This window comes from Chinchilla lanigera, unplaced genomic scaffold (assembly GCF_000276665.1).
Source record: "Chinchilla lanigera isolate Chin_1 unplaced genomic scaffold, ChiLan1.0 scaffold00013, whole genome shotgun sequence".
Taxonomy (NCBI): Eukaryota; Metazoa; Chordata; class Mammalia; order Rodentia; family Chinchillidae; genus Chinchilla; species Chinchilla lanigera.
Window position 1 is genome coordinate 17,504,478 of NW_004955414.1, and position 25,433 is coordinate 17,529,910.

The following is a 25,433-nucleotide window of genomic DNA, read 5'->3' on the forward strand; positions in this document are numbered from 1 at the left end:
AATACCAACCAGGCATGGTGGCACACAGCACTCAGGAGGTTGAGATAGGGGGATCACCATGAGTTTGAGGTCTGCCTGGGCTACATAGTGAGTTCAAGGCCAGGCTGAACTATATATCAAGAGCCTGCCTCAGTCAATCAATAAAAATAGAATAACAGTCATAAAATATAGGTCCTGATTCTAAGTCTGGGACCTACTTGCTCTAAGACATTAATTATGTATTCTCAAGGTATCTGTGTGCTCATCTGTAAAATAACAGTAGGAATATCTGTGAAATAACAGTAATAACTGTGAGGATAAAATTGAAATACTGTATATATAAGTAGTACCATCCTACTACACATAAAATACCAAATATGCGTCGAATATTCTAAACTGCTTTTCTTTTCCAAAGGAATTACACTGAAGCCCTTCAGAACTGCAACCACACTCTGCATTCCAGATCCCATCTTTAACAGTGAGCACCATCATACTCTCCTGTTGCCCGCTGAAGTTCCAGTGCAAAGGCTCCTCCTCAGTGCCTTCTCTGCACAGGGGCTCGTGCCTGGAGGTGGAGTCCAGTTTGAAGTCTGGTGCAGGTATAGCATGGTAACCCCGTCCTATGCCTCTGAAGGAAGTGCACAATCATAAAGCATCCTATCCTTTCCAGCCAAGGTAGAATTATTGTAAGGTGGCTGACCAGCCCCTTCTGCCTCCTTTTATATTTTTTTTACTTGACAGAGACCCTTGTCTATTTTTCACTGAAATTTGTTAGGATTTTGGGAGCAGTTGTATCTCATACTTCTAACCTTGCCTGCATTGGAAGTAAGGTCTTACTAGTTTTACCTCCTCTTGTCTTTTAAGTATCAATCACTTTTGGGCTTTTCTCAGTACGTTATTGAAACTCAGGCCCAGGGGCTGGGGACATAGCTCAGCAACACAAGTGCCAGCCTAGCAAGGTCCTGAGTTCGATTCCCAGTACCAAAGAACAAAACAAAACAAAAAAAACTTTAAACTCAGGCCCACACCATATGATGCTAGACTACTGTGATAGCCTCCCAACTGGATCTCTCCACTTCTAAACACATTTCTTAGAAGTTATTCTTTTTTTTTTTTTCTCCCCCAGTACCGGGAATCAAACTCACAACGTCGCACTTGCCAGGCAGGCACTGTGTCACTGAGCTAAACCCCAGCCCCTAGAAGTTATTCTTTATACCACCTGAAGAGTAGCCTTCACAAAATACAATCCCACTGAATGTTACAGAAATTGTTAGATGATTTCCAGAAAATACACTGGCATAAGTATAGATACTCAGTCTTCACCTTTGTGTCTACACTTCCAAGAAACCAACTAAAAAGATTATGTAAATGTAAAAGAAAAGAAGCTGGGCGTGATAGTGTACTCTGGTAAACCCAACAACTCAAGAGCTGAGGCAAGATGATCACAACTTCAAAGCCACCCTGGGCAGTTAGACCCTGTCTCATAAAAATGGGTAGGGGGATATAGCTTAGTGGTAGAGTACTTTCCTGGTATGCCCCAGCCCCTAGGTTCAATCTCCAGTACTGAATGGAAAAAAAAAAGAGAGAAAGCATCAGGAACAGAACTAGGGAAGAGTTATTACATGTCAGAACTTTTCCTAAATTAAGTAAGAAATCAAGTGAAAAACAGAATTTTAAAACCATCTAGGTTTGATTTACTTTCTCTTTTCACTACTGGGAACTGAACTCAGGGCATTTGCACTGCACTATATCCCCAGCCTTTTTTGAGACATGGTCTTGCAGAATTTCCTGGGCTGGGCTCAAACGTAATCCTCCTGCTTCAGCCTCCCAGAGTGCTGGGATTACAGGTGGGTGCTGCCACATGCAGCTTGACTTTATAATCCAAGAATAAATTGTTTTGCCATGAGAAAGGAATAGGGTAAGCACTGACAAATATTCATTACTCCTCCAAATGAGAAGGGCCTAGGCCTTAAGAGACAAAGCTGAGCCATGAAAAAGTTTTAGTCTGCTCCACCTAGATCCATTTTTTTCTGCTGCAGGGTAGAAGCTTTAGGAAGTGTACTCCCAGAAGTCTAAGACAGATACCTCAAACAGAGTCTGTTGAAAGGTGGGCTTTGTCCTGAACTCGGAATAATTTATGGGGATGCTTCTTCATATAATGTAATGGGAAGTAAGTCCAGTCAGATACAATCACAATTAGATACTACCAATAGAGAACAATCAGGCTCCAAAAATAAGTACATATTGAAAGTTAATCCCTGGGACAGACTGAATCGTTCAGCCACCTAATTCTTCCAACTGACAGCTTGTGCTTTTGTGGTTTGTAGATACTATTATCCTAATGTGCGAGACCAGATGGTTGCCAAAGGAACCTTGCCATTATCGAGGATCTGTGCCATGGTAACCGTGCAGCACCGTGAGGATGTGGGAATACAGACCTTTAATCTCCCTTTAACCCCCAGGTTTGAGAACAGCAAAGAATTGAGGAGCCAGTCATCAGGTGATTGAAGACTAATATGTCTTTCCCTTTTAAAATCAGTATACATAAATATCCCTTTTCTCTCTGAATTAGTGATTCTTCACTCATTTCCCTTAAACTTAAGCATTTAGTAAGTCTTCATAGCATTGATTCTACGTATTATATAGGTACACTCAGAGTACTATTCTAAGACAATAATATGTGGGAATGATGGAATATAGTGAGTTTGGGCTGGTAATTCACTGTAAGGAGAAGAAAGTTAGGATTCAAATTGTAGGAGATTGACTAAAATTTGGAATTTTGAATGATAACCTGTTAGTTCTGTCAGTATATCTGAGTTTTAGCTAGGACAAGTTTCCTAAATCAAGTAGCTATACATCCTTGCTGAAGAGCATCCACCAAAACAAAAGGTCTTATCCTGCCATATCCTCCTCCCCCTCACTGATCAGCTTGTTGTGTTATTGCTTAGCTTTCTCTGAAACAAGACAGTAGGAGGGTAGAATTGTTTTACTAAAAGACAGCACATGGTTGTTAACACTACGGTGCAATATTGAATGTGGTTCTGACCATGAACAGCTTCTCTGTTAAGGCCCCTTATCACTCACTAGGATTGCAGGATTTCTTCTCTTTCTGCATTCCTGACCAGGACTTCGTGGTTTTATCGAACAAAAACTCTTCTAACCAATCTTCATCTTTTCCTGTTTGTCTTCATTCTTCAGGTTTATTGGATGTGGGCATAAGGTACCGGCGTAGTCCAAGAACAGCAGAGGGAGCTCTTGCTGCCCGAACTGTCTCCATCTCTGTCCACATTATCAGAGCCTGCGGACTGCAAGCAGCAGCCAAGTAAGTCCACCTTAGAAAGCAATTTTCAAACCTTTTTCTACTGTAGTCCCCACAAGATGATGCCCAGATGTGCCTGAACTTTCTTATGTACAGTTCCCAGTTCACCAACCACAACTCTTTGACTGTTAAGAAAACTTTTCAAAATTTTGAGTAAATCACTTAAAGACTTTACCATAATGTTATTGCAATTTGGTTTCTTGATCTTTTCCAAGAATTTTTTTTTTTTTTTTTTTGTTTTTTTTGGTTTTTCTCCAGTACTGGGAACCGAACTCACGACCTTGCGCTTGCCAGGCAGGCGCTTTGCCGCTGAGCTAAATCCCCAGCCCCCTTTTCCAAGAATTTTATGCTTGCCTTTCACAACCACCTACCCCTATGGTCATATACTTTACCCCCAAACCACACCATGCCCAATCGCTGCAGTTCCTCTATAAGCTCAGGTTCACACATTTCAGGCCCTGAATGCCACCTCTTGTTTTTCCAGGATCTCATTCCTGTTCTCTCTGTTCTCAACATAATGACCAGTGATCTTATGAAAACTGAAGTCAGACCTTGACATGTGTCTATTTAAAACCCTCCAGTGACTTTCCATCTCATTCAAAGTAAAAACCAGAGCCCTTAAAATGGCTATCAGATCCCACATGGTTTGACCCCACTTATCTTTGTGACCTCATCTCTTCCAGCTAGTCTCTCCTCTGTTGGCTCAACTCTGGCCACTGGCCTTGTTGCTTCTGAACACTCCAGGCACATTTTTCCCTCAGGGCTTTTGTCATACTGTTTTCTCTGCCCAGAACACTCTCTGCAGAAGAACAGGTGGCCCATTCTTTCACCTCCTTCATCTCTTTGTTATACTTCTCTTGGCGTCTAACGTTCTCCCTCAGTATATCTACTTAAAGTCTTATTCTCCTTAAGATTTTGTCACATTTGCAGCCTACTGTTATTTCTTCCTACATGTAGGCAGCTGCATTAGTCACTTTCCCATCACTGGGACAAAATACCCAACACCACAAGTTAAAGGAGGAAAGGTTTAATTTAGCTCATGATTTCAGTCCATGATCAGCAGGTTCCAAGGCAGGGGCATCATGGCAGAGGGGCACGGCAGAGAAAAGCTGCTTAGTTTATGGCAGCCAGGAAGCAGAGCAGGGAAAGAGCGTGGGAGAGAAACTCACGAGGGACCATATATAGTACCAAGGCCATGCCTCAGCAGTATGCCTAGACACACCCAGGAGTGTGCTCTACTAGTCAGCTAGATGTTTCTTAATCCATTGACATTGACATGGATTAACAGTCTCAGTGGAGTTGCAGCTTTAACTTTAGCTTTTCCTCCTTATAGATAAGACCCAAAAGAAAACTGTACAGAACAAAGCCTTGCTCCTTTGCGCCTTCCCCCAAGTTGGCTAATGTGAGTTCAGTGCTGCAGTCCTTTCTGATACCTGAGATGCTCTGTAGTTCCCCATAGTATATTTTTCATTATTGCAGTGAGCAGCAAATGCAACTTGTTTAACTGCCATTGGTTCCTTTGGTCTTTGACTAAAGGGCACTGACAGTACAGTGACCCAATGTGTCATTCTGATAGACAGATGAATATTAACCGCCCACCCCCCACGCAAGTACTCTAGATTACTAATAAAGCACATTATGACATTGCCAAAAGCTTAGGTAGAAATTTACTATTGGTTAGTATTGGGGGTCTTAGCAGAGATAGTTTCTAGGCAATCAGGAAGTAGCAGAGATAGTTTCTGGGCAGGCTGGTTTCTAATAATACCAAGGTGTGTACCTTCTTCTCATTTCCACTCCTCTCCCCACAGGGCTTTGGCTGAACAGGAACCCGCTCTACAGTTTAGTGCCACCGTTGGGGTCAATGCCTCGGTCACTGCTCATCTCTCATTCCTGCCCAAGGGAGAACAGCGCCAAACCCGTCCTGTGGCCTGTTCCTTTTGCCCTGAGTTCTCGCATCACATTGAGTTCCCATGTAACTTGGTAACTCAGCACTGTAGTGGAGAAGCCTGTTTCCTGGCAGAGCTCTTAGAATTTGCAGAAATTACTTTTGCAGTCTATCATGAAAATACCAAATCAGGTGAGCACCAAATGTCTCAAAACAGAATTTTTTTTAAAGTGGCTGTTGTACATGATATAGCCCTTCCTAAGAGATAGATGCTGAAGCATTTAGAGGTGAGAAATTATAATCTTTTCAAGTTATTTTTGAACAATATAGCAAAATATTATATATTCTATGTATATATAAGGGAATTTAGAGATAGCCTGGAAACAAAGAAATTGTGGACAGATATTAATGGGTGAATCTCATAAAGGATGTATAGCAGTTCACTGTAATATTCTTGCAACTTTTCTGTATGCCTGCAATTTTTCAAAATAAAATGTTCAGACATTTTCAAGGGCATCAGATGTGGTGGTATATACCTGTAATCCACTCAGGAGGCTGAGCTAGGAGGATCACTACAAGTTCAAGGCCACAGTCTGGGCTACATCATGAATTCAAGGCCAATTTGAACTACATAGGGAGACCTGGTCTCAAAAAAAATACAAAAAAAATGTTTTTCCCAAGGGCATTCTGACTTTGTTTAGAATATAAGCAGGATAATCTTGAATGCATCTTTTAAGGCTAAAATACAGTGAATATAAGTGAAGGGTTATGTGAATATACTATAAACACAAGATTTGGTCAGTAGACCACCAAATAATTTTTCTTCTCTTTTTTTTTCTTAATTTAACAGTCAGTGATATAGCCAGTATCCAGTCATGCAAAGAGTATCTGCTCGGAGTAGTGAAGATTCCAACAAAAGAGCTCCTAGTCAAGAGATCTGGTAAGGACCCTGAATTATCACTTTCTACCCCTGCCTATTCACTTCCCTTCAAGAGGTGATCTTGTCTGAATGCCTTGCAAAATATGCAGAAGAAAATTCCCCTTAACACGTGCTTCTGAATTCTTCTGGGGACCTCAAAGTTTTTTAAGAGCATTTTAAGGTTTTTCCTAATCACTCTAAAGGCCTTCTAATAAAACAAAAGAGGCTGAAAACAGTGTACTCATTTTCCCTTAGGGAACATCATGATGGTGGTGGTGGTGGTGGTGGTGAATGTGGCAATATAATTGTAATAATAACACTTTGTAAAATATTTTTTCAGATCTTGTTTCAACTTTATGATAACTGCCTGGCAAGGATACAGAATATTGTTATTTTCACTTGACAAATGAGAAAACAGGCTCGGAGAAGTTATTTGTCAAAACCACACAGCTAGTAAATAGCAGAACTTGAAACCAAATCCAATTTCCCTCATTATTTTTCACTACTGTCCTCCATCACTGAGGAAGAAATTAAGGGTATGAGATAAAAGCCCAAAAGAATAGACATAAGACCCAAGGCAATGTGGAAATATTGGTCCCATCCTACTTACTACTGATTGGTGACCCTGACCAAGTTATTTGACCTGTTTGAGCCCAACTCTTCTTAGCTGTTACTAATCCTGACAAATCTACAAAGCAGGAATTGATATAATAAGACAAAGTACATGACACATAATGGGTACTCAATAAATGTTTTCCTCCAGTTGCCCGTCTTCCTAGGATTGTATAATCTAGCCTCCAGAATCCAATCACATCTGCAAATTTAATTGTGAAGTAAAATTTGAGCACTGTACTAATAAACAGGACCTGCATATGACCTGCCAGAGAAACCTGTACAACTTGATACAGGACTCAAATTTCACTCTGCCACTTACTATTTGTGATCTAGAACAAGTTACTTCATCTCTCAGATCCAGTTTCCTCATCTGTAAAAATGGAAGTAAGATCTGCGTTACAGGACTCTGGGGACATTCACTGAAATTATACATGTGAAAGACCTTGTCATAGGGCTAGAAACCTAGAACACTTCAGCTCCTTCCTTCTGAAACTTATTAGAGTTTTTCAGGGAGTAGGCGTCGTCTTCTAAATCTCTACAAATTAAAATTTACTCCTTAAATATAGACCTTTTAGACAACTTAGGATCTATAGTATCATTTGCCTTTGTATTCAGTGTTCTAAACTGAACATTCTGTCTGTCCTCCTGTCAGTAATCTCAATTACAGAATCACAGCCAAAGGGACAATCTAATCTAAGCAGTTCTAAAATGCAAGTGTGAGATTAGTCATGTACAAGCCCTTGTACAGTTTTCTTGTGCTCTAATAGCTTTCATCAAAGCAAAAGGAATCTGTGACCAAATAATGTTAGAAAGAAGTAGGCCTGACATGGTGGTACAGGCCTGTCATCCCAGCACTGTGGGAGGCTGAGGCAGGAAGATTACAAGTCTGAGCCAAGCGTAGGCAACTTAGTATCTTAGCAAGACCGTGTCTCAAAAAAACTATTTTTTTAAATTTTAAAAAGGGCTGGAGACATTGGTCAATGTGAAGGCCTAAGAGTCAATCCTTAGTACCACAAAAAATGCAAAAGAGAAAGAACTCATGGGTGTGGTGGCACTATAATCCCAGCACTTGGGAAGCTGAGGTTGGAGAATTGCCTCGAGTTTGAGGCCAACCTGCCCTACATAGTGAGATCAAGGCCAGTTTGAACTACATAGTAAGACCCTGTCTCAAAAAGTTAGGTAGGTAAGAGATAGATAGATAGATAGACAGACAGACAGACAGATAGATAGATAGATAGATAGATAGATGAACTAATATTCAGATGAGAAGTTACTACAGCCAGTCCTCATTTATTAGACTGTCCAAGCTAACAGGAGCTTGAAGATCAACATTTTCAGCCTCCTCATTTCACAGACAGAAGCTAGGAAGCCCAGAAGAAGAAATTAAATGACTGCCTAAAAGTTATTAAATTTCATGTAATGTTTGGCAAATTAATTGGCTAAATCATCTCATTTGAAAAGTGTAATTAATAAAACCTAGTTCAGAACATTGCTGTATTATACTAGGCACAACCTGTCTTGCATAATTCTAAAATCCAAAAAACTCCAAAAATCAGTGACTCATTATGCAGCCAAACCCAACCTCCCCCAAAAGATTCAAGCAGCCTTTTATGTAATCTAAAGTTTTATTGGAGCATACCATGCCTATTGGTGTCTATGTTATCTGTGGCTCTTAGTCACTACAACTGCATAGTTGAATAGTTTCAACAGACAGAAAATGCTTTATGAAGTATATTTACTATCTGGCCTTTTATGGACCAACTTTGCCAACCCCTGACTTACCTGCTCCCAGACTGTTACATAGGGGCTGGGGATTTAGCTCAGCGGCAAAAGCGCCTGCCTGGCAAGCGCAAGGTCATGAGTTCGGTTCCTGGTACCAGAGAAAAGCCAGACTGTTACATAATACTCATTTTGTTCTAAAATCTGTAAAATTCAAAGTTCAAAAATCAGTCTGTCCCTTACAGATTCAGATAAAATAGTGTAAAGCTAGAGGAAGTAAACTTTTAGACTTTGGAGCCAGATAGACCTGGGTTCAAGTCCTAATTCTATGACTTATTAACTGTAATAACTTGGTCAAGTCTCTGAACTTCCATTTTCTCATCTGTAAAATAAATGTAAAATGATTATCCAATTTAATCTTTAGAACTTCATAGAGTTATCAGAGAAATTAAATTATGTATATAAATTATTAGCAGAATTTCTGAAATTTAATAGATAATAAAGAACAGCTGTTATTACTTTGAAATCTAGTGCCTGGTCCTTATGTTTACAAGGTGACAATTCCCTTGGTGGAATACCTGAGATCAGACTACAGATCTCTTGACTTTTTGCCCATGTCTTTCCGCTGTACTCACAGTTCCATATCACACCTTTCATAGCATTTTTCTTTCAAAGCTCTTCCTCAACCATTGGCTCATTTAGCAGTTATCGAAACTTGCTGAAAATGATTAGCATGAATTTCCCCATTTGTGAGGTAAAGAAATCAAAGCTTTGGAAAAATAACAGCTTACACAGAAAGCTGATTTGGATCACTAGTTTTGGACTGAGCCAAGGAGAGAATTCAGATCTTCCAACTTCCAGCCTTTGTTTTTCCCATCTAATCTCATTGCCTCTCAGTGGTCAGATGAAAGACAAACTCAGTTCATTGTGGCCTTATGTTTTCTGTTCTTCGCTGGGCCAGGATAATGGAGAATTAGGTATAGATGGGGTGTTTTTTGTTTATTTGGGGGGGTGGGTACTGGGAATCAAACTCAGGACTTCATGCTTGCTAGGCAGGTGCTGTGCTACTGAGCTATATCACCAGCCCTTTTGTTTACTTTTAAGACAGTAATTGAAAATCTTTCCTTTCTCCCGTAAGGGATCACAGGATGGTATCCTGTCCTTTTACCAGAAAACACAGGCCTGCCTCATGGCTTGGAGCTTATGCAGAAGGTTGTGGGTGGTCTGGAACTTTCAGTTTCCTTCACCCGTCCTGGAGATAGAGAGCGGGTACTGGAAGCTGCTGAACTATTGGGCTGGAGCTTTGAAAATAACTTGAAGGATCTTGTCAAGACAGATGAAGAAGAACTAGCCATGGTCACCATCTCCACTCCAAGACTGTGGCTGCCCATCCATTGCGTGCTGCTTGCTGGCCACAAACATATTCATAAGAGTACTTATTGTTACCTTCGCTATAAACTATATGATCATGAAGCCTTCTGGACCCCTCTCAAGAAGCCTAAGGAATCTGCAAACAAAAACCAGGTCATGGTTACTTTCAAGGCATCTAAAAGAGCAGAAGTCACTCGGGGCCCATCACTGCTTTGGTACTTCAGGGAGGAGAGGCTAGAGATCCAAGTGTGGCGAGCTTATGGCAGTGATAGTATGGAGAGGCCCCACCAGACAGACAGCTGGATTGGATCAGCCTACGTGGACTTGGCCAGACTTGGGGAGAAGTCAGCAAGGACACTAACTGTCAGTGGTAAGTGAGGAACCAGGCTTAGTTCTTATAGTTTGAGCACCTGCTCTCTGTCCAGCACTCTGTCCACATTATTTGATCCTCCCAACAATCCTGCGGGGTAGGTATTACATGTATTTTACAGTCATGAAAAAGGAGGCTCAGAGGGAGCTAGGCATGGTGGTTCACACCTGTAATCCTAGCACTTGAGAGGCTGAGGCAGGAGGATCACTGTGAGTTTGAGGCCACCCTGGGGTATATAGTGATTTGAAGGCCAGCTTGAACTACATAGTGAGACCCTGTCTCAAAAAAAAAAAAAGAAAGAAAATGGAGGCTCAGAAAGGTATCCAAGGTCACAAGCTAGTTACGTGTTCTTTCCATTATTACATGCTGAACAGTTAGTAATAATTCAGTAATACTTTTTGTAACTAAAGAGATTTCAAAGAACGATCCCCTGGCTGGCATTCCCTGGTTACAGTACCTTGTTGGGGTCACCACAGATCAAAGAACCGGCTCTGAGCTTTGTAGCAGTAGAGTGCATCCAAGTTCATCGGTGTTTCATCTAACACAGTACCTAGAATATTGTGGGTACTTGGTTAATATGTATGAAATAAGATTGATTAAACTTAGAGTAGTACCTTTTCCCACATGTATAAAAGCCTACGTGATTTCTAGGGTGATGGCTTATTGATTACATTGCAAAGATACTTGCCAGTGTCTAATAATAAAGTCCATGCACATTATAGGCGCACAATTTTTTAAAAAAAAGATACCAAAGGGAGCAGGATATTCATTCTCTCTGGTCAGTACATCCTAGAATCATAAAGAAAATCTACACAGTAATAAACTGGCTCACAAGGCAGAGAGATAAAAGATAACATTTTATAAGTAGTATGTGGCAGTTACTGTTCTTTCAGATTGCTTGGTATTTGATTCATGTGCTGGGAATTCAAAGATAAATAGAAATATTACTTGGCCTCATTCACTATATAATCTAATGGGAAAATAAAATAGTGAATAATTATAGTGAAACATAAGAACTTTGGAAAAGATATTTTCTGTTTTTCTTTTTTATTCTCTTTCTGAGACAGTCTCGCTAATGCAGTTTGTACTGGCCTTGAGCTCACTTTGTAACCCAGGCTGTCTCAAACTTGCAACAATCCTCCTGCCTCGGCCTCCTGAGTGCTGGGATTATAGGTGTGTGCTACCACGCCTGGCTTGGAAAACATATTTTCACTGGTGCTCTGGGAACAAAGGGATGCAACATCTTTGATTAAAGGATAGCATACCTGACCTGAGTTTCAAAGAATTTAGAAATAAACCAAGAAAGGGAGAAAGGAAGGAATTCTAGAGGGGGTAAGTGCATGTGTGAGGGCACAGAGGCATGAAGCAATTGAATACATTTTAGATGCTATAAATAATGTGGACAGCTGGATCACAGGATACATAGGTTAGGAAGTGATAAAGTTAGACAGGTAGACGAGAGTGCTAATTGAAGACTTTTCACCTAAACAGAAGAGATTGGACTTTTTTCCAAGAGCCATGGGAAACTATTACATTGTTTTCAGAATAGAGGTGAGATATAGCTTTGCACTGTAGAAAAACAAGGCTGGTGATTATAATGCAGAATGACTTGGAGCTTGAAAGATATGTTCTGTTCACTTTACAACTATGGCGTTTATTCAGCTTAACAATCTGTAAGGTTAGTTATTTTTCCCACTTTACAATTGAAGAAACTGAGTCATGACCCTGTTTTAACCCTGTTACACTTGCGCTCTGACCGTTTTGTTGGACAGATGACCCAGACTAAAAGAGGAAAAACGAGTGCATTTGGGTGACCATCCAAAGCACCCCCAGTGAATATTTCCTCAGAGATGAAAGAGTGTCGCCAAGAGTGGTGGCATACACCTGTCATCCCAGAACTCAGAGGTTCAGGCAGGAGGATTGAAGCAAGTTGCATAGCAAGACTCTTTCTCAAAAGTAGATTGGAGAATGTTACTGTTTCCTGCTTACATAGGCTTATTCTTCTCCGTTCTCTAACAGGTGTGTATCCTCTGTTTGGACGAAATGCTTCTAACCTCTCAGGAGCTGCCTTGCGAGTGCATGTGGTTCTTTCCTCTCTTTCCCCACACGCTGAGCCCACTCATGAGGGGGACTCCATGGACTGCAGCAGCCACAGTGAGTCTGAGCAGCCTCCCAGAGGGAATGAGGAGATGGAGCTCTCTCCACGCTGTGGCCACCAGAAGTCTGCGTCTACCCAGGTTCCCTGCAACAGCACCGCAGCTGAAGTCTGCCTAGCCCAGGAGGACCCTCCCGAGTTGGACGGGACTTTTGCAGTCAGCATCCTGGTAGAAAGAGCGATGCACTTGAGCTTGAAAGGTATGCTCTGCTCCCTTACCCAGGAGATGCCTGACTCCTCAGGGTATGGTCCTATCTTCACCAATCCAAATCATGGCAGGATCTGTACAAATGGTTAATTATCTTAATAATTACTGTATTTCTCAAACCTAATGATTTAAGTAGCACAAAAGCCTTTCTGAACTTAAAATTGACCTTGTCAATTATCCTTTTGTTTTCTGTCAGATTCTCCAGAAACCTGAGCATCAGCCTAGATACTTCTCTTTTCCTTTCACGTCTATTAAATTCTTCTGTCTCTTAAGTTTCTCACAGATCTCTTCTTGCTTTGTCATTCCTATCCATTGAGGTCCTCAGCACATACCTAGAAATGGTGATGCTTAACACTAGGTCCCTAAGCCCTCAAGGAGTATAGGTATAAAACACAGATCTTGGATAGAAAAATACATTTTTCTTTTTATTAACCTCTAATTAAAATTTACTTTTGTCTCTAACTCACTATTATTTGTCTATTTGTTTTCCTGAGAAACTATTTTGTAGATAATAATATATAAAACGATAACCATTGATAATTTCCTACCATTTTGTGTGTAATTTGCTAAGTCCCCCCTATTATTATGTTATCCTTCTTTTATTCTTTAAAATTAAAAAAAAAAAAACGAAAAAAAAAAAATTTAACATTTCATCCTATTACGAGTGTGGGCAGCAGACCCTAATAATAGCAACAATAACTACAATAGTGTCAACATACAACTCATAGGTATTTTCCAATCACATTATAATTACTACAGATACCTTAGAATATCATTTATATCTATCATGTCTTTGAAATTATAGTAACTATTATCTCGTTAGATTTTGTTAATAAAGCATATATATTTCTATTATACAAAATTCTTTTTAAGTATTGATAACTCTGTCAGTACAATTGGATTTTTTAATAATTATATGAATTTTACACTATGCATTTTTAAAAAACACTAATAGATGAAAAAGCCCATAGATTTCTCCAGACTGCCACAGGAATTTGTGTCTCAGAACTACTTTTATTCAGTCTTACATTATCCCCTAAAATTTGTGCTTTGCCATCACCTTTCTCTTTTGCCTGACTCATTCCAGAGTCATTCCAAGACCCAGACTAAGTGTCGTTATATCTGGAGAGTTTTCTTTTTATTTATAATGACCCCCTCTTCTTTGTTCCCCCAGCACTTTTGTCCTCTTAATCATAATATCTGTCACATGGTACTGAGATTGTTTCCATGATTTTCTTCTCCACTGGATAGGAGCTGTTCAAGAGCAAAGGCCTCATCTTATTGGTACAGTCACCAAACATTCACTCATGTAGCAAAAGAACTTGTAGTTTTTGCTATGTGCCAACCACTGTCCTCACTTCAGGGGCTAAAGCAGTAAACAAAGTGGACAAGAGCTGTGCCCTTGTAGAAATTGCATTCTAATAGAAATATCTTCATCTCTGTGTCCCCAGCCAATAAGTTGTGTGATATGTATGTGTGTGTGTGTCTCTCTGAATTTTTTTTTGTTTTTTTTTTTTTTGTTTTTTGGTCTTTTTGAGGCAGAGTCTTGTCGTACAGTTCAGGCTGGCTTTACACTCACTTTGTAGCCCAGGCTGGTCTCGAACTTCCAGCGATCCTGCCTCAGCCTCCCGAGTGCTGGGATTACAGGTGTGTGCCACCACGCCCGTCTTGAATAATTTTTTTTTTTTTGTCTTTTTGAGGCAGGGTCTCACTGTTCAGTTCAGGCTGGCCTTGAACTCACTTTGTAGCCTAGTTTGGCCTTGAACTCGCAGCAATCCTCCTGCCTTAGCCTCCCAAGTGCTGGGATTACAGACATGCTCCACCACACCCAGCTTGAATAATTTTTTATTTGTCATTCTTTCTTTGAATTTCTCATCCTTAAATGTCTGTGATTAACAATTTGAGAAGTGTGGTAGCTGTGCAAGCCAGACAGCCATGGTCTCATAAGTCCAGAAGGGTTTCGTATACATCTTTTTATTTAGACTCCATGTTAGTCTCCTATGATCTCTGTATTGGCTTCTAAAACTGTTTCATTTGACCTTTTTGGAACAAAAACAGAATTCATGCTGGTAGTAACTGACAGTTATGGTGCATCCCCATTTTGCCCCATTCATGCCACTTCTCCCAGGATTATAAGCGTCTATAATGACTCTTAAGCTTCTCATCTGTCCCATAATATTTGTGTACCACAGACCTTGAACATCTTATGTCAGGACAGTCTTCTCCAGTTGTATCATATTATTGTGTTAAAGATACTGAGATCCAGAGTCACAATCCAGGATTGAGAAACAATCCTTATTTTTTTACTGTACCACCAAAGCAGACCATTTTTTGATAAATCTGAATTTTTAAAAAGAGAATAATCAGTAGATATTGGATTTAATGAAAAAATCGCTTTAATTTTTATAAGAATTTTTTGTAGTAGCATTGAAAATAAAATGTACTATGTAAAAACTTGGTTGCATTCCATTTTAGAAGCTTCCCAGGGGCATCTGTCCCATCTACTAAATCATCCTCGTCAAGCCCCGAGGGCCTCTGTGCTTTCTCGTCAGTGTGTGCACAGACTCTTGTCTTGAGGTGTTTGGATTTGACGTTCCCTCCACTCGGAATATTCTTTGCTTCTGGCACACTCTTACTGGAGTTATCTTGTCATAATGAAGACATTCTCTTTACTCCATCCAAAGTTGCACCCTTCCCAAACATCTTCTACCCGTCTCTCCTGCTGTGGTGTTGTCCAGTTGTTTGCTTTTGTGGCGCTCATACACGCTAGGCAAACGCTCTACCACTGAATCACACCCCAATTTTATTTTTGTCTAAAGCATCTAACAGGTGTTCTCTTTTCTGTCTTTCCTAGAAGAATGTAAGTCCTGCAAGGCAGGAATTTTTTTGATTTCTTTACTGGTCAATCCTTCATGCTTAGAACTGTTCCTAACATGTAGTAAGCAGGAAATATTTGTTAAATGAAAAATTAGGTAACAGTGAAACCTCTCTCAAACACCTTCTCCTTAATATCTTCTCTGCTTTCCTACTTTGCTCTCCCACAGGTAAGTTTCTTAAAGGAGATGCCAGATAAATTATCTGGATTAATAACGTTCCACTGGCTTTACTACCAGTAGTACATGCATGACTGTCCCATTGGGCACTTGTACCATTGATGGTACAAACGGATCTAATCATTTTCTTCAGCCTTTTTACTAATAAAATTAATAAAAAACCACCCAATGGAACAGTCATGCACATTCCACCAGTGGCTCAAGCCGCCCAGCAGCAAGACAAATTCAAATTACAGCACCGTTGTGAACAAGTTAATGGAATAACTTAAAAAATACTTATTAAGTAGCCACTCTGTCCAATACAGGATATAGCATTGTGCTCTGTTACATAGTTTCTGTCACCTCCTTTCCTTTCTTACTGCCACCTTGTTTATTTAGCCCTCAGAACTTGGGCTAATGCCTTGGCCCTCTTGATGGTTGTTTCCAGTGTTCTCCTGCAGTATCTTTTCTTCCTGTCACCAGGATTGTATGTGGCCAATAAATCTGACCCTGTCTCTCCATTGATTAAAGTAGTTGATTAAAGTAGTTGGTTCACCTACAGTCTCAGTAACACTGCATTTTTCATCTCCCATTTGGCAGATCTAGTCCTCCTCCAAAAGTAGACTAAAGTGACACCAATACTTTGCAGCCTACCTTACCATCCCTGTTAGCAAGAAACATGCTTCTTTGTTTGCAAAGCTTTCCCGTATCACCACAGCCCTCCCACAGCTTTCCTCTCTCGTGTCATTTACTACTCTGTACTAAAAATGTCTGTTAATATGTTTTTCCACTAAGCTGTGCATTACTTGGGGACAAGAGTCATGTGTTGTTTATTTCTGTGTCCCAGCACCCTGATCCTTATGATGCAGCTAGACAAATTAACGTCCTCCTGTTTTGTGAAAACGAGCCTCCTCATATCTCTGCCATGAGTTATAACCTATAAATCTCTTATTACTTAGAATCTTTCTATGTCACCAGGTCAAGGCAAACATCAGGGTGATCACCTGACTTTCAGAAATCTCTATTATATCCTCACGTCCACCCTCACAGTAATAAGCCCATGTAGTCCTTCCCCTGACAAACATTTATATGTCAGCCACTGTGCTCGGGGCTTTAAGCGTATGGACCTACCCTTTGTGTCTTTCAAATGTGCCTTCCAAATGATGGTACAATAGGATGGTTTGCATGCTTCTTTGGTATCCACATTGGCTTACCCTCTGCCGTCCGCAGAGTTCTCAGTGTGCCTGTCCCTTTTACACTTTGGAAGCCTCTTGTGGAAGGAAATGAATGGTTTCTTTGGGCCAGGCTCCCTGCTAAGGATTCAGAAACAGCCCTGGACTCTATGAGCTTTGCCCTCAGCAAAACTTAAACCTGAAGCAGCTTCAAAATTTTCTGATCATACCTGTAATCCTAGCACTCAGGAGGCCAAGGCAGGAGGACCTCTGTGAGTTTGAGGCCAGCCTGGGGTACATAGTTCAAGGCCAACTTGAACTACAGAGCGAGACCCTGTCTCAAAAATAAGTAAATGAATATTAGAAATCTCTCGATTAAAAAAAAAAAACTTTGTACAGTCTCCACCATAATTCTGGTATCAGTGGCCACCTGATGATTGCTCTGACCTGATTATAAAAAAATTCTAAATAACAAGTTTTTAAAATAAAATAAAAGAGCTTCTTAAAAACTTTAGTTAGAAAAGCTTCTGGGGAGCCTTTAAGAGTCAGCAGGAATCAGATTCAGTAGTTCTAAGATTTATGCACTTACATTAGACAATGCAGGTGTTTCTAGCCCTGTTATATAGTTGAGGCAACTGCAGAACAGAGAGGTAAAGTGACTTATAGTAAAAGTTATACCCATAAATTCTAGAGGTGCACTTTAACTCACAGACCACGGTAGCGGCCTCTCTAACTTCCCACACCCTCCTGTGCTCTTAGCATAATCTCTTTCTTAGTGCATTGTAATTAATTACTGTGTCTGTCACCCCTAGATCAAGAATCAAACCTGACTTAGCCAGGTGTGGTGTCACACACTATAATCACAACACGGGGGGGCTGAGGCAGCAAGATCACAAGTTCAGCCAAAACTGAGCAAGTTAGAGACTAAGCCCGAGCTTATCTCAAAATAAAAAGGCGGGGACGTAACTCAGTGTGAAGGCCCTGCACTCCCCAAACAAACCTGACTAATCTCACGTGACAGGGAGGTGTCAGTTAATCTTAGCTTAGTAGAACTAGATTAAATTTTTATAACATACAAAATTAGTCATTGCTCACTGGGCGTGGTGGCACAGGCCTATAATCCCAGCACTCGAGTGGCTGAGGCAGGAGAATCGTTGCAAGTTCAAGACCAGCCTGGGCTACAAAGTGAGCTCAAGGCCAGCCTGAGCTGCATATCGAGACCCTGTGTCAAAAAAAGATCAAAAAAAAAAAATTAGTCATTGCTTAAAAGGAAAGTTTCCATCCATGTACTTCAGGCCAAAGGGGAATTCTTCCCTTCGTTATTTAATGTTAAAACAAATATTACAATGGAAAAACCATGGGGAAGTCAAGAAACCTGGCTGGTTCTTCCAAACGCTAGTTAATCAGGTGTGCAGTGAGAAAGCCACTTTGCTCTTCTGTTCCTTAGTTGCCTTACTTGGAAAATACGGAGCAAGGCATCTATCTTATGTGATTTCCAGAAGTGTTATCAGAATAAGTCAGTGTATAAGAAAACAATGTTCCAGCTATAAAGTGTTACCCCAGCATTAAAAGTTGTCATTGTGAAACAACTGTGCCATTCTTGGTGCGTAAAGCTACTGTTTATACATATGTAAGACTTAAGAAATTCAGTGAAAACTCTTAAATGGTAAAGCTGGTTTACCCCATGTCTCCTTACCTGCTCTCAGTGTGAGTCTCAACTCTGTGGGAGGTGCATTGACTCTGTCCTGGCCTACCTCCAAAAGTGTTTCAGAACTTGACCTTTCCAGAAGTGTAAACAGGCCCAGATGAATTTCCACCCATGAGAGGAAACCTGGGAAACCTGATAGACCTGCTCTCCCACATCAGCTTCTTCATTACCTGCCTATTTGGCCTAAAGGACTATTTCTGAGTAAGGAATAGTTTTCTTCCAAAGTGAAAATGGTTTTGTTTCAAGGCCTTTAGCAAATAGTAGTTTCAAGAATAAAACTTGAGGGTCAAGACTGGTGAGCCAGTGGTATTAAAGAGATCTGAGTGATAATTGGTATACATCTAAAATTAGAATTTTACTGTGGGAAGGGATTTGAGAACAGGTTTCAGATGAGAATATTTAGGCCCAGGGAGCCAGAATGAAGTGGCTTACTAGATCAGTGGTAAAGTAGCAGAAAGGTTGCTAGAAATATTTCAGATATAGGGAGTAGCTTGAGCAAAGACCCGAAAGCAGGAGATGGCTAGGAGTGGTCTTGACTGCACCTGTATCGTGGGAGGTTTCTTCCAGGACATTCTTTTTGGCATCTAAAGTGTGATCACTCCACTGTATTCTATTTCAGGGAGCCCCTTGACCAAGCGGAAAGTACCTGTACCCAGTTGTTGTGTGTCCTTTGCAACAGCAGTTGAGCCATCTCCTGTATACACCCAAGTGGTTGAAAACACAGAGTCCCCCATCTGGAACTTTCAACAGCAGTCAAGGTGTGTATTTTCTGATGTTCATCACCCTTCCAGAATTGGCTTTTTGTCGTAAGAGAACTCACTCAAATCAAGAAATATAACAGATACAACAGTATTTGAGTAAAACGAAAAATGCTTTTCTTCTGTAGGCAATCATTTAATCCTAGTGCTTATAAATTCCCAGGTAGCAGTGAATTAAAGGTTTTGTTGCAGTGATTTTAGTTCTGATTGGTACAACTCAAAAGTTATTCAGTGTGGTGGCTTTTTATATGTTCTACCAGTTCTAGGCACTGCAATTTGAAGATAATGAAGATACTCGCTGAGCCAGGCGTGCTGCTACATGCTTATAACCCCACTATTCTAGGAGGCTGAGACAGGAGGATCATGAGTTCAAGGCCAGCCTGAACTACATAGTAAGTTCAAGGCTGGCCTAGAACACAGTGAGACCTCGTCTCAAAAAGAAAGAAAAGACACTCTGCACTGGGCATAGTGGCATCCTGCCTATAAACCCAACTACTCAGAGGAGGATAAAGCAGGAAAATCCCAAGTTCAAGACCAAGCTAGGCAAATTAGCAAGTCTCCATCTCAAAAATATTTTTAAAGACTATTAAAGAACTTGGGACTTGCTTGGTGGTAGAGTGGCCCTAAGTTCAATTCTCCATACCACACAGTCACACAAAAAAAACACTGTCTGGCCAGGCGTGGTGCTGCACACCTGTAATACCAGAACTCAGGAGGCTGAGGCAGGAGGATCACTGTGAGTTGGAGACCAGCCTGGGCTACAAAGTGAGCTCAAGGCCAGCCTGAACTGCATAGCAAGACCCTGTGTCAAAAAGATGACCAAAAAAACGTCTCGCTATTGAGAAGTTAATGGTCTACCTGGAAAGAAAACTTAAAAGTTACAATCAAGTGTGACAAGTGTGTAAAAGATATAAAAATGATGCTAGTGGAGCTCAAAGAAAAGGATTAGACTAACCTGGAAGTTCAGGAGCAGCTTTGTTATTGGGGCCCCCTCAGTAAGCCTCAAATCTCCTGTGAGGAGGTACAGGGCACAGCAGAAAGAAAGCAAGAGAGAGAGAGAGAAGGAGAGGAGAGACAGAAGGAGGGGAGGGGAGGGAGGAGAGGAGAGGAAAGGAGAGAAAGAAAAGAGAAGGAGGGAAAGAAGGAAAGGAGGGGAGAGGAGAAGAGAGGAGAAGACAGAAGAGGAGAAGACGAGAGGAGAGGAGAGGAGAGGACAGGAGAAGAGAGGACAAGAGAGGAGAAGATGAGAGGAGAGGAGAGGAGAGGAGAGAGAAAGGAAAGAGATAAAATGGCAGTACAGCAGAGATCCTGTATGACCAGTTGTTCATGAGAAACAAAAGGCCACGAACCAACCAGAGCCTCGGTATTTATTGATTGAGGAAAATGGTGAGGGGATTATTGCATGACTCAGAAGGTGGTGGTCATCTTAAACTAATGCGGATCTTGCCTTGGAGCATCTTTCGTCTTAGAAGTCTTGGTCTTACCCCTAACAGGGTAATGGGAAATCTCAAGAGGGTGATACCAAAAATCCCAAGCCTCCGTCCATCCCTTAGGGAGGTATGTGAAACTAGCCATTGTGAATTTGTCTCCAACACTTCATCAGTAACACAGACACCTCCACTCAATATTGACGAATAAAGAAGTGTGCCAAGAGTATTCCAGGAAAGGAGAACTAATCTCAGGGAAGGCTATGGATTATTTATCCTTGGAAGACTTCTGCTACAGGGGAAGGAGATTATTCTATTGAACTAGAGACACTTGGCCTTCAGTCTCATCTCTAGCATTTATTAGCTGTGTGAACAAATTATATAATAATATGTCGGAGCCTTGGATTCCTCGTGTATAAAGTGGGGATAATTTTATAGGTTTGCTATAAGGTACAATTTAGCTGATATTAGGAAAATTGCTTCCTGGTACCTAGTATATATGCATCAAATGTTAGCTGTCCTTTGGAAGACAGAAAAATAGGAGGTAGAGTCCTATTAATCAGGTTAATAGGACTGTGTGTGCACTTAGCCTCTTTGAGCCACTCAGAAAAAGTGGGCTGACAGAGATGGCGCAGAACTGGCATGGAAGATTTATCCTTCCTTTTCTTCAATTACTGTCATCATTTAAAATATGGTTCTGAATGTTAACTATTGTTACTGTTATTGCACTGCATTAACTCTTACAAGTTTAATTCTTGCCCACCAGCACGAGCCATACCATACGCCTATCTGCTGTTTTCTCACAGTGTTTGTGTACTTAGTTAGGGGTCAGCAGTTGCTCACATGTTCAGAGTTGTGTAGTTTGAGAAGCTGGTCTGAGTGAAAACTCAGTAATGTGATACCAATGGTGAGCTACTGGAAATTACAGAAATTCTGGCACCGGTGACCAGGGAGTGCTGTCTAAAATATCAAGTCTTGTCTAGAAGTCAGGAAACCAGATTATTGAGCTTCAAAGCAGAAAGGATTTGTTCATCACAACCTAACTACATAATGTAATTATAAAACTGTATGAACTTGATGAAGGGACCTTTACAGCTGAGGAGGCTGTGGTCTAGAGGGATTATGTAGTCTGCTGGTAACAAAGGCAGGGTCAGAAGAAAATAAATGGTGGCACATCTACTGTTCTTTCAACACAAAATTATTTCCTTTGATCCTAGCACTTTGCATGTAGATAATACTACCACATGTACCTGATAGGAGGCCCAGGGCTCAAAGAGGCTAAGTGCACACACAGAGTCAACCCAAGTCTGATAGTAGAGCTAGAACTCAAAGGTGAATCTTTTGATTCCCAATTGCAATTAAAATGTGTTGATTTTTTCAATGTATTTTTTATTGGTATATGCTAGTAATACTTAATAATCACAAGCATCTTGGGGTATTGTTACCTCTACATATCACATCTTAACACATCTTATATGCTAGTAATACTTAATAATCACAAGCATCTTGGGGTATTGTTACCTCTACATATCACATCTCCCCCTTGTTGATCTCAAAGTAGGCTCTCTTCAGATCGCCAGTGGTGTTTTGGAAACAAAATTAATCTTCCCATTTTGTTCAGCTACAGCATTGGCACCTGGTTTATAACTTTACAGAGTTTAGTTTATAATTGAAAAAAATAGAATTTGCTTCTTACAAAATATATTCAAGGTGCTCAGTGATTTACACTTCAGCTACTTCTGTTGGGAAAACTGGGCACTTTCATATTTTTTTGCCTTCTATACTATGTAGCATTGAATCAGGCAAACCAGGAATCAAAACCCAGTTTTTATGTGAAACTCACTTTACATCTCTGAACCTCTTGGGTCCTTAATCTGTACAATAGGATAATGATTCCCATAGCACAGGCTTTTGTGCAGATCAAATACAATGAAACACTTGACTCTATCCCTGACCCAAGGTAGGCACTCAATAAATGTTCTTTTTCCCCTCTTCCCGCACCATTTCCCCACCTTAAGGTGTAAAATGAATCCTTAGCCCAATAAAGCTGTCAGTGCATGTTGTGAAGCTCCCATCCCGTACTCCCTTCTCTGGCTTTAGAGAAACAGACTGGACATGGGAGATGCTACGGGGGCGAGGGGAAGAGCCTTTATTGGGGTCCTAGCAAATTACTTCACCTCTCTGAGCTGCCATCCCCTTGTGCTGATTGCAAAGATAAAAGCATGTCGTGAAAGGGTGGCTGTGAAGACGAAGTAAAACAGTGTCGGTGAGCTAGTGTGCCTTCAGATCTTGCTTCATATTAAAGAAGAGTCCTACGAAGTTAATATATGGTGATTGTCTGTCTTAATAGGCTATCAAAAGAGCTTCTTCTGGACCCACAGCAAACCCTGGTCTTCAAAATCTGGCATAAAGGAGGTATGAACTCTGTTTGAATATTTAGCAGGTTGTAAAAATAAACGCACATCCTATTGACAGTATGTCAGGTTTTTTTTCTTTTTTTGACCTAGTGAAACAGTGGCACTGATGGTACTAGGGATGCGTATGTGTGGTGGAGAATCCCGCAGAAGGCCACGTTGTTCTCCTATGGAATTTAAGGACTTAGAAGTGATCTTTTCTTTGACTACCTGCTCAGTGTAGAAATCCAAGTACATTTGTACCTTTGTAATTTTATCTATCAATAACCATAATCCACAGTGTGCCATACACCAGAGATTTGTCTCCACTATGATATTAGGTCTTCTGCTGACTCTAGCTTCTAAAGCAAGACCCTAGCATTTTCAGGTGCAAGACAGAGTCTGACAGGTTATCCTTCCTTGTTTTAAGAACCTCCTGCCTGGGGATATAGCTCAGCAGCGTAAGCGCTTGCCTGGCAAGCTTGAGGTGATGAGTTCGATTCCCGGTATGGAGGAAAAAAAAAAAAAGAACCTCCCTCAGAGGCAGGTGTTGACATCATGGTCACTGAACCCAGTTTTACTTAACTACAGTGTATTAACACGTTCATGACATGACCTTAATTCCTATGTGTCATTGCCAGGCAGCTTACACCACTAGTGGTTCAAGCTGGTGGGAACAAGTTAATAGGCATTACCAGCAGTGTTTAGAGCATTGCCTCTGAGGCCACATCCTTTAGCTTCACCTACCATTTCTTCCCCTCACTGTAGTGAGGTGACCTTAGGCAAACAACTTAACTAATTTCTCTGTGCTTCAGTTTCCATAGCCATAAAGTAGGGGTTATAATAGTTCCTATCTCGTAGGGTTTTGAGAAAAGTAAATAAAAGCCTTACAATAAATACCCTGTCCATTTTTATTGTTTTTATTTGTGTATGTCATTGTACTAAGAGTTTGATAAACATCTCTAATCTTGCAGTTTTAAAAAATATAATTAACCGAAACAAAACAGTAAAAAAACTAGAACCTGTAATCCCCACACTCTAGGAGGCTGAGGCAGCAGGGTTGCCATGGAGTTTGAGGCCAGCCTGGGCTACATAGTGAGTTCAAGGCCAGCCTAGACTATATAGTGAGACCCTGTCATTCATTCATAAATAAGTAAATACCATTAGTCTGACTTTGTAGATGCAGAAGTGAAGGCCTAAGGAGTTTAGTGGCTTGACTAAAGGTTATAGACCTATTAACTGGTAGAGCCAAGATCAGAGCCCAGTTCTGACTGACCAAAGAGCATTCACTGCTTATACTTCACTGTGCTGGTAAGATCAGGTGACCCAGAAAAATGAGGTACGGAAAAAAAAAAAAAAAAAAGAAACTGTCAAGCGGAACAGAGTTTACCTCAATTCAATAGCAGAAAAAAGAGAGAGAATAATCTTTGATCTTAAGCAGTCCTGAGTCAAATCTTGGCTCTGCCATTTACTGTGTGATACAAAGTAGATCACTTTACCTCTTTCCTCTTACCTTTCTTTCCTTGCTTATAAAATTGAGATAATAGCACTTGATTTTCTAGGGTTTCATGAGGATCAGAAATAATATATATAATGTATTTAAAGTACTTGGCACATAATTGTTGCTTAATAAATAGAGCTATTTTTATTACTTTTGCCTATTTTTCTAGGGCTTCGGGGTATAGAGAAGAAAATCCATTCCCTGTATTCAGGACCCCTAAAGGGTGCTATAAGATGCGATTATAAATGGAAGGAAGGAAAATGCCAAGACCAAGCTGACCAGCATTCATCTTATTCTCTCTCTCAGTGTGTGCAGAGCTCTTCCTCCTCTTCACTGCATTCTTTCCACCCAGACGCAGCAAACATGTTACACAAAGTACTCTCTGTGCCAGTCACTAAGGGCCGGGCGCACAAAAGGAATATAAAGCAGACACGGTCCATTCTTCACAGAGCTTACAAAAGGACACAAAGTATTCATAGTATAACATGATTAGCCAGATAGAGCATTCTGGCAGGTGACATCTAACCTAGACTTACGATGTCAGAGAAAACTTCCTTAGCTGGACATGAAGGAGCAGGACATTCTGTAGTCAAAGAGGACAGTAAATACAGTATCCTGTTTTCCAGGGGATTATTTGTCTTCTTTTGTCATTTCTGTTAGTTTGTTCTAACTTAAATGCAATGTACATGAATGCTTAGAAAATTTGTCAGTGCAGACAGGTACAAATAAGAAAATGCAAATGTATCCTCTATAATCTTAAGACTTATTACCCTAAGGAAAACAACTGAGGCATGAACCTAGGGACAAGAGCAAGTGTTTATTAAGTTCAGGGATGTTTGCTAGTTGCCTGTATCAAAAGGACAGGGTTCCATACAACTTACTTAAGTAAATGCAAAAGAATT

General features: G+C 40.6%; 1 protein-coding gene across 3 annotated transcripts in view; it reads left to right on the forward strand.

The window, feature by feature from the left end:
- C2cd3 (C2 calcium-dependent domain containing 3) overlaps positions 1–25,433 on the forward strand; it is a 113,614-nt gene that overhangs the window by 60,179 nt on the left and 28,002 nt on the right. For all 3 annotated transcript variants that reach the window (XM_013511937.1, XM_013511935.1, XM_013511936.1), the window contains exons 18-26: positions 395–578; positions 2,307–2,479; positions 3,178–3,301; positions 5,107–5,375; positions 6,034–6,123; positions 9,575–10,177; positions 12,197–12,532; positions 19,072–19,210; positions 22,988–23,052. In XM_013511937.1, the coding sequence (XP_013367391.1) occupies positions 395–578; positions 2,307–2,479; positions 3,178–3,301; positions 5,107–5,375; positions 6,034–6,123; positions 9,575–10,177; positions 12,197–12,532; positions 19,072–19,210; positions 22,988–23,052 (1,983 nt within the window). The remainder of the gene's footprint in view (positions 1–394; positions 579–2,306; positions 2,480–3,177; positions 3,302–5,106; positions 5,376–6,033; positions 6,124–9,574; positions 10,178–12,196; positions 12,533–19,071; positions 19,211–22,987; positions 23,053–25,433) is intronic.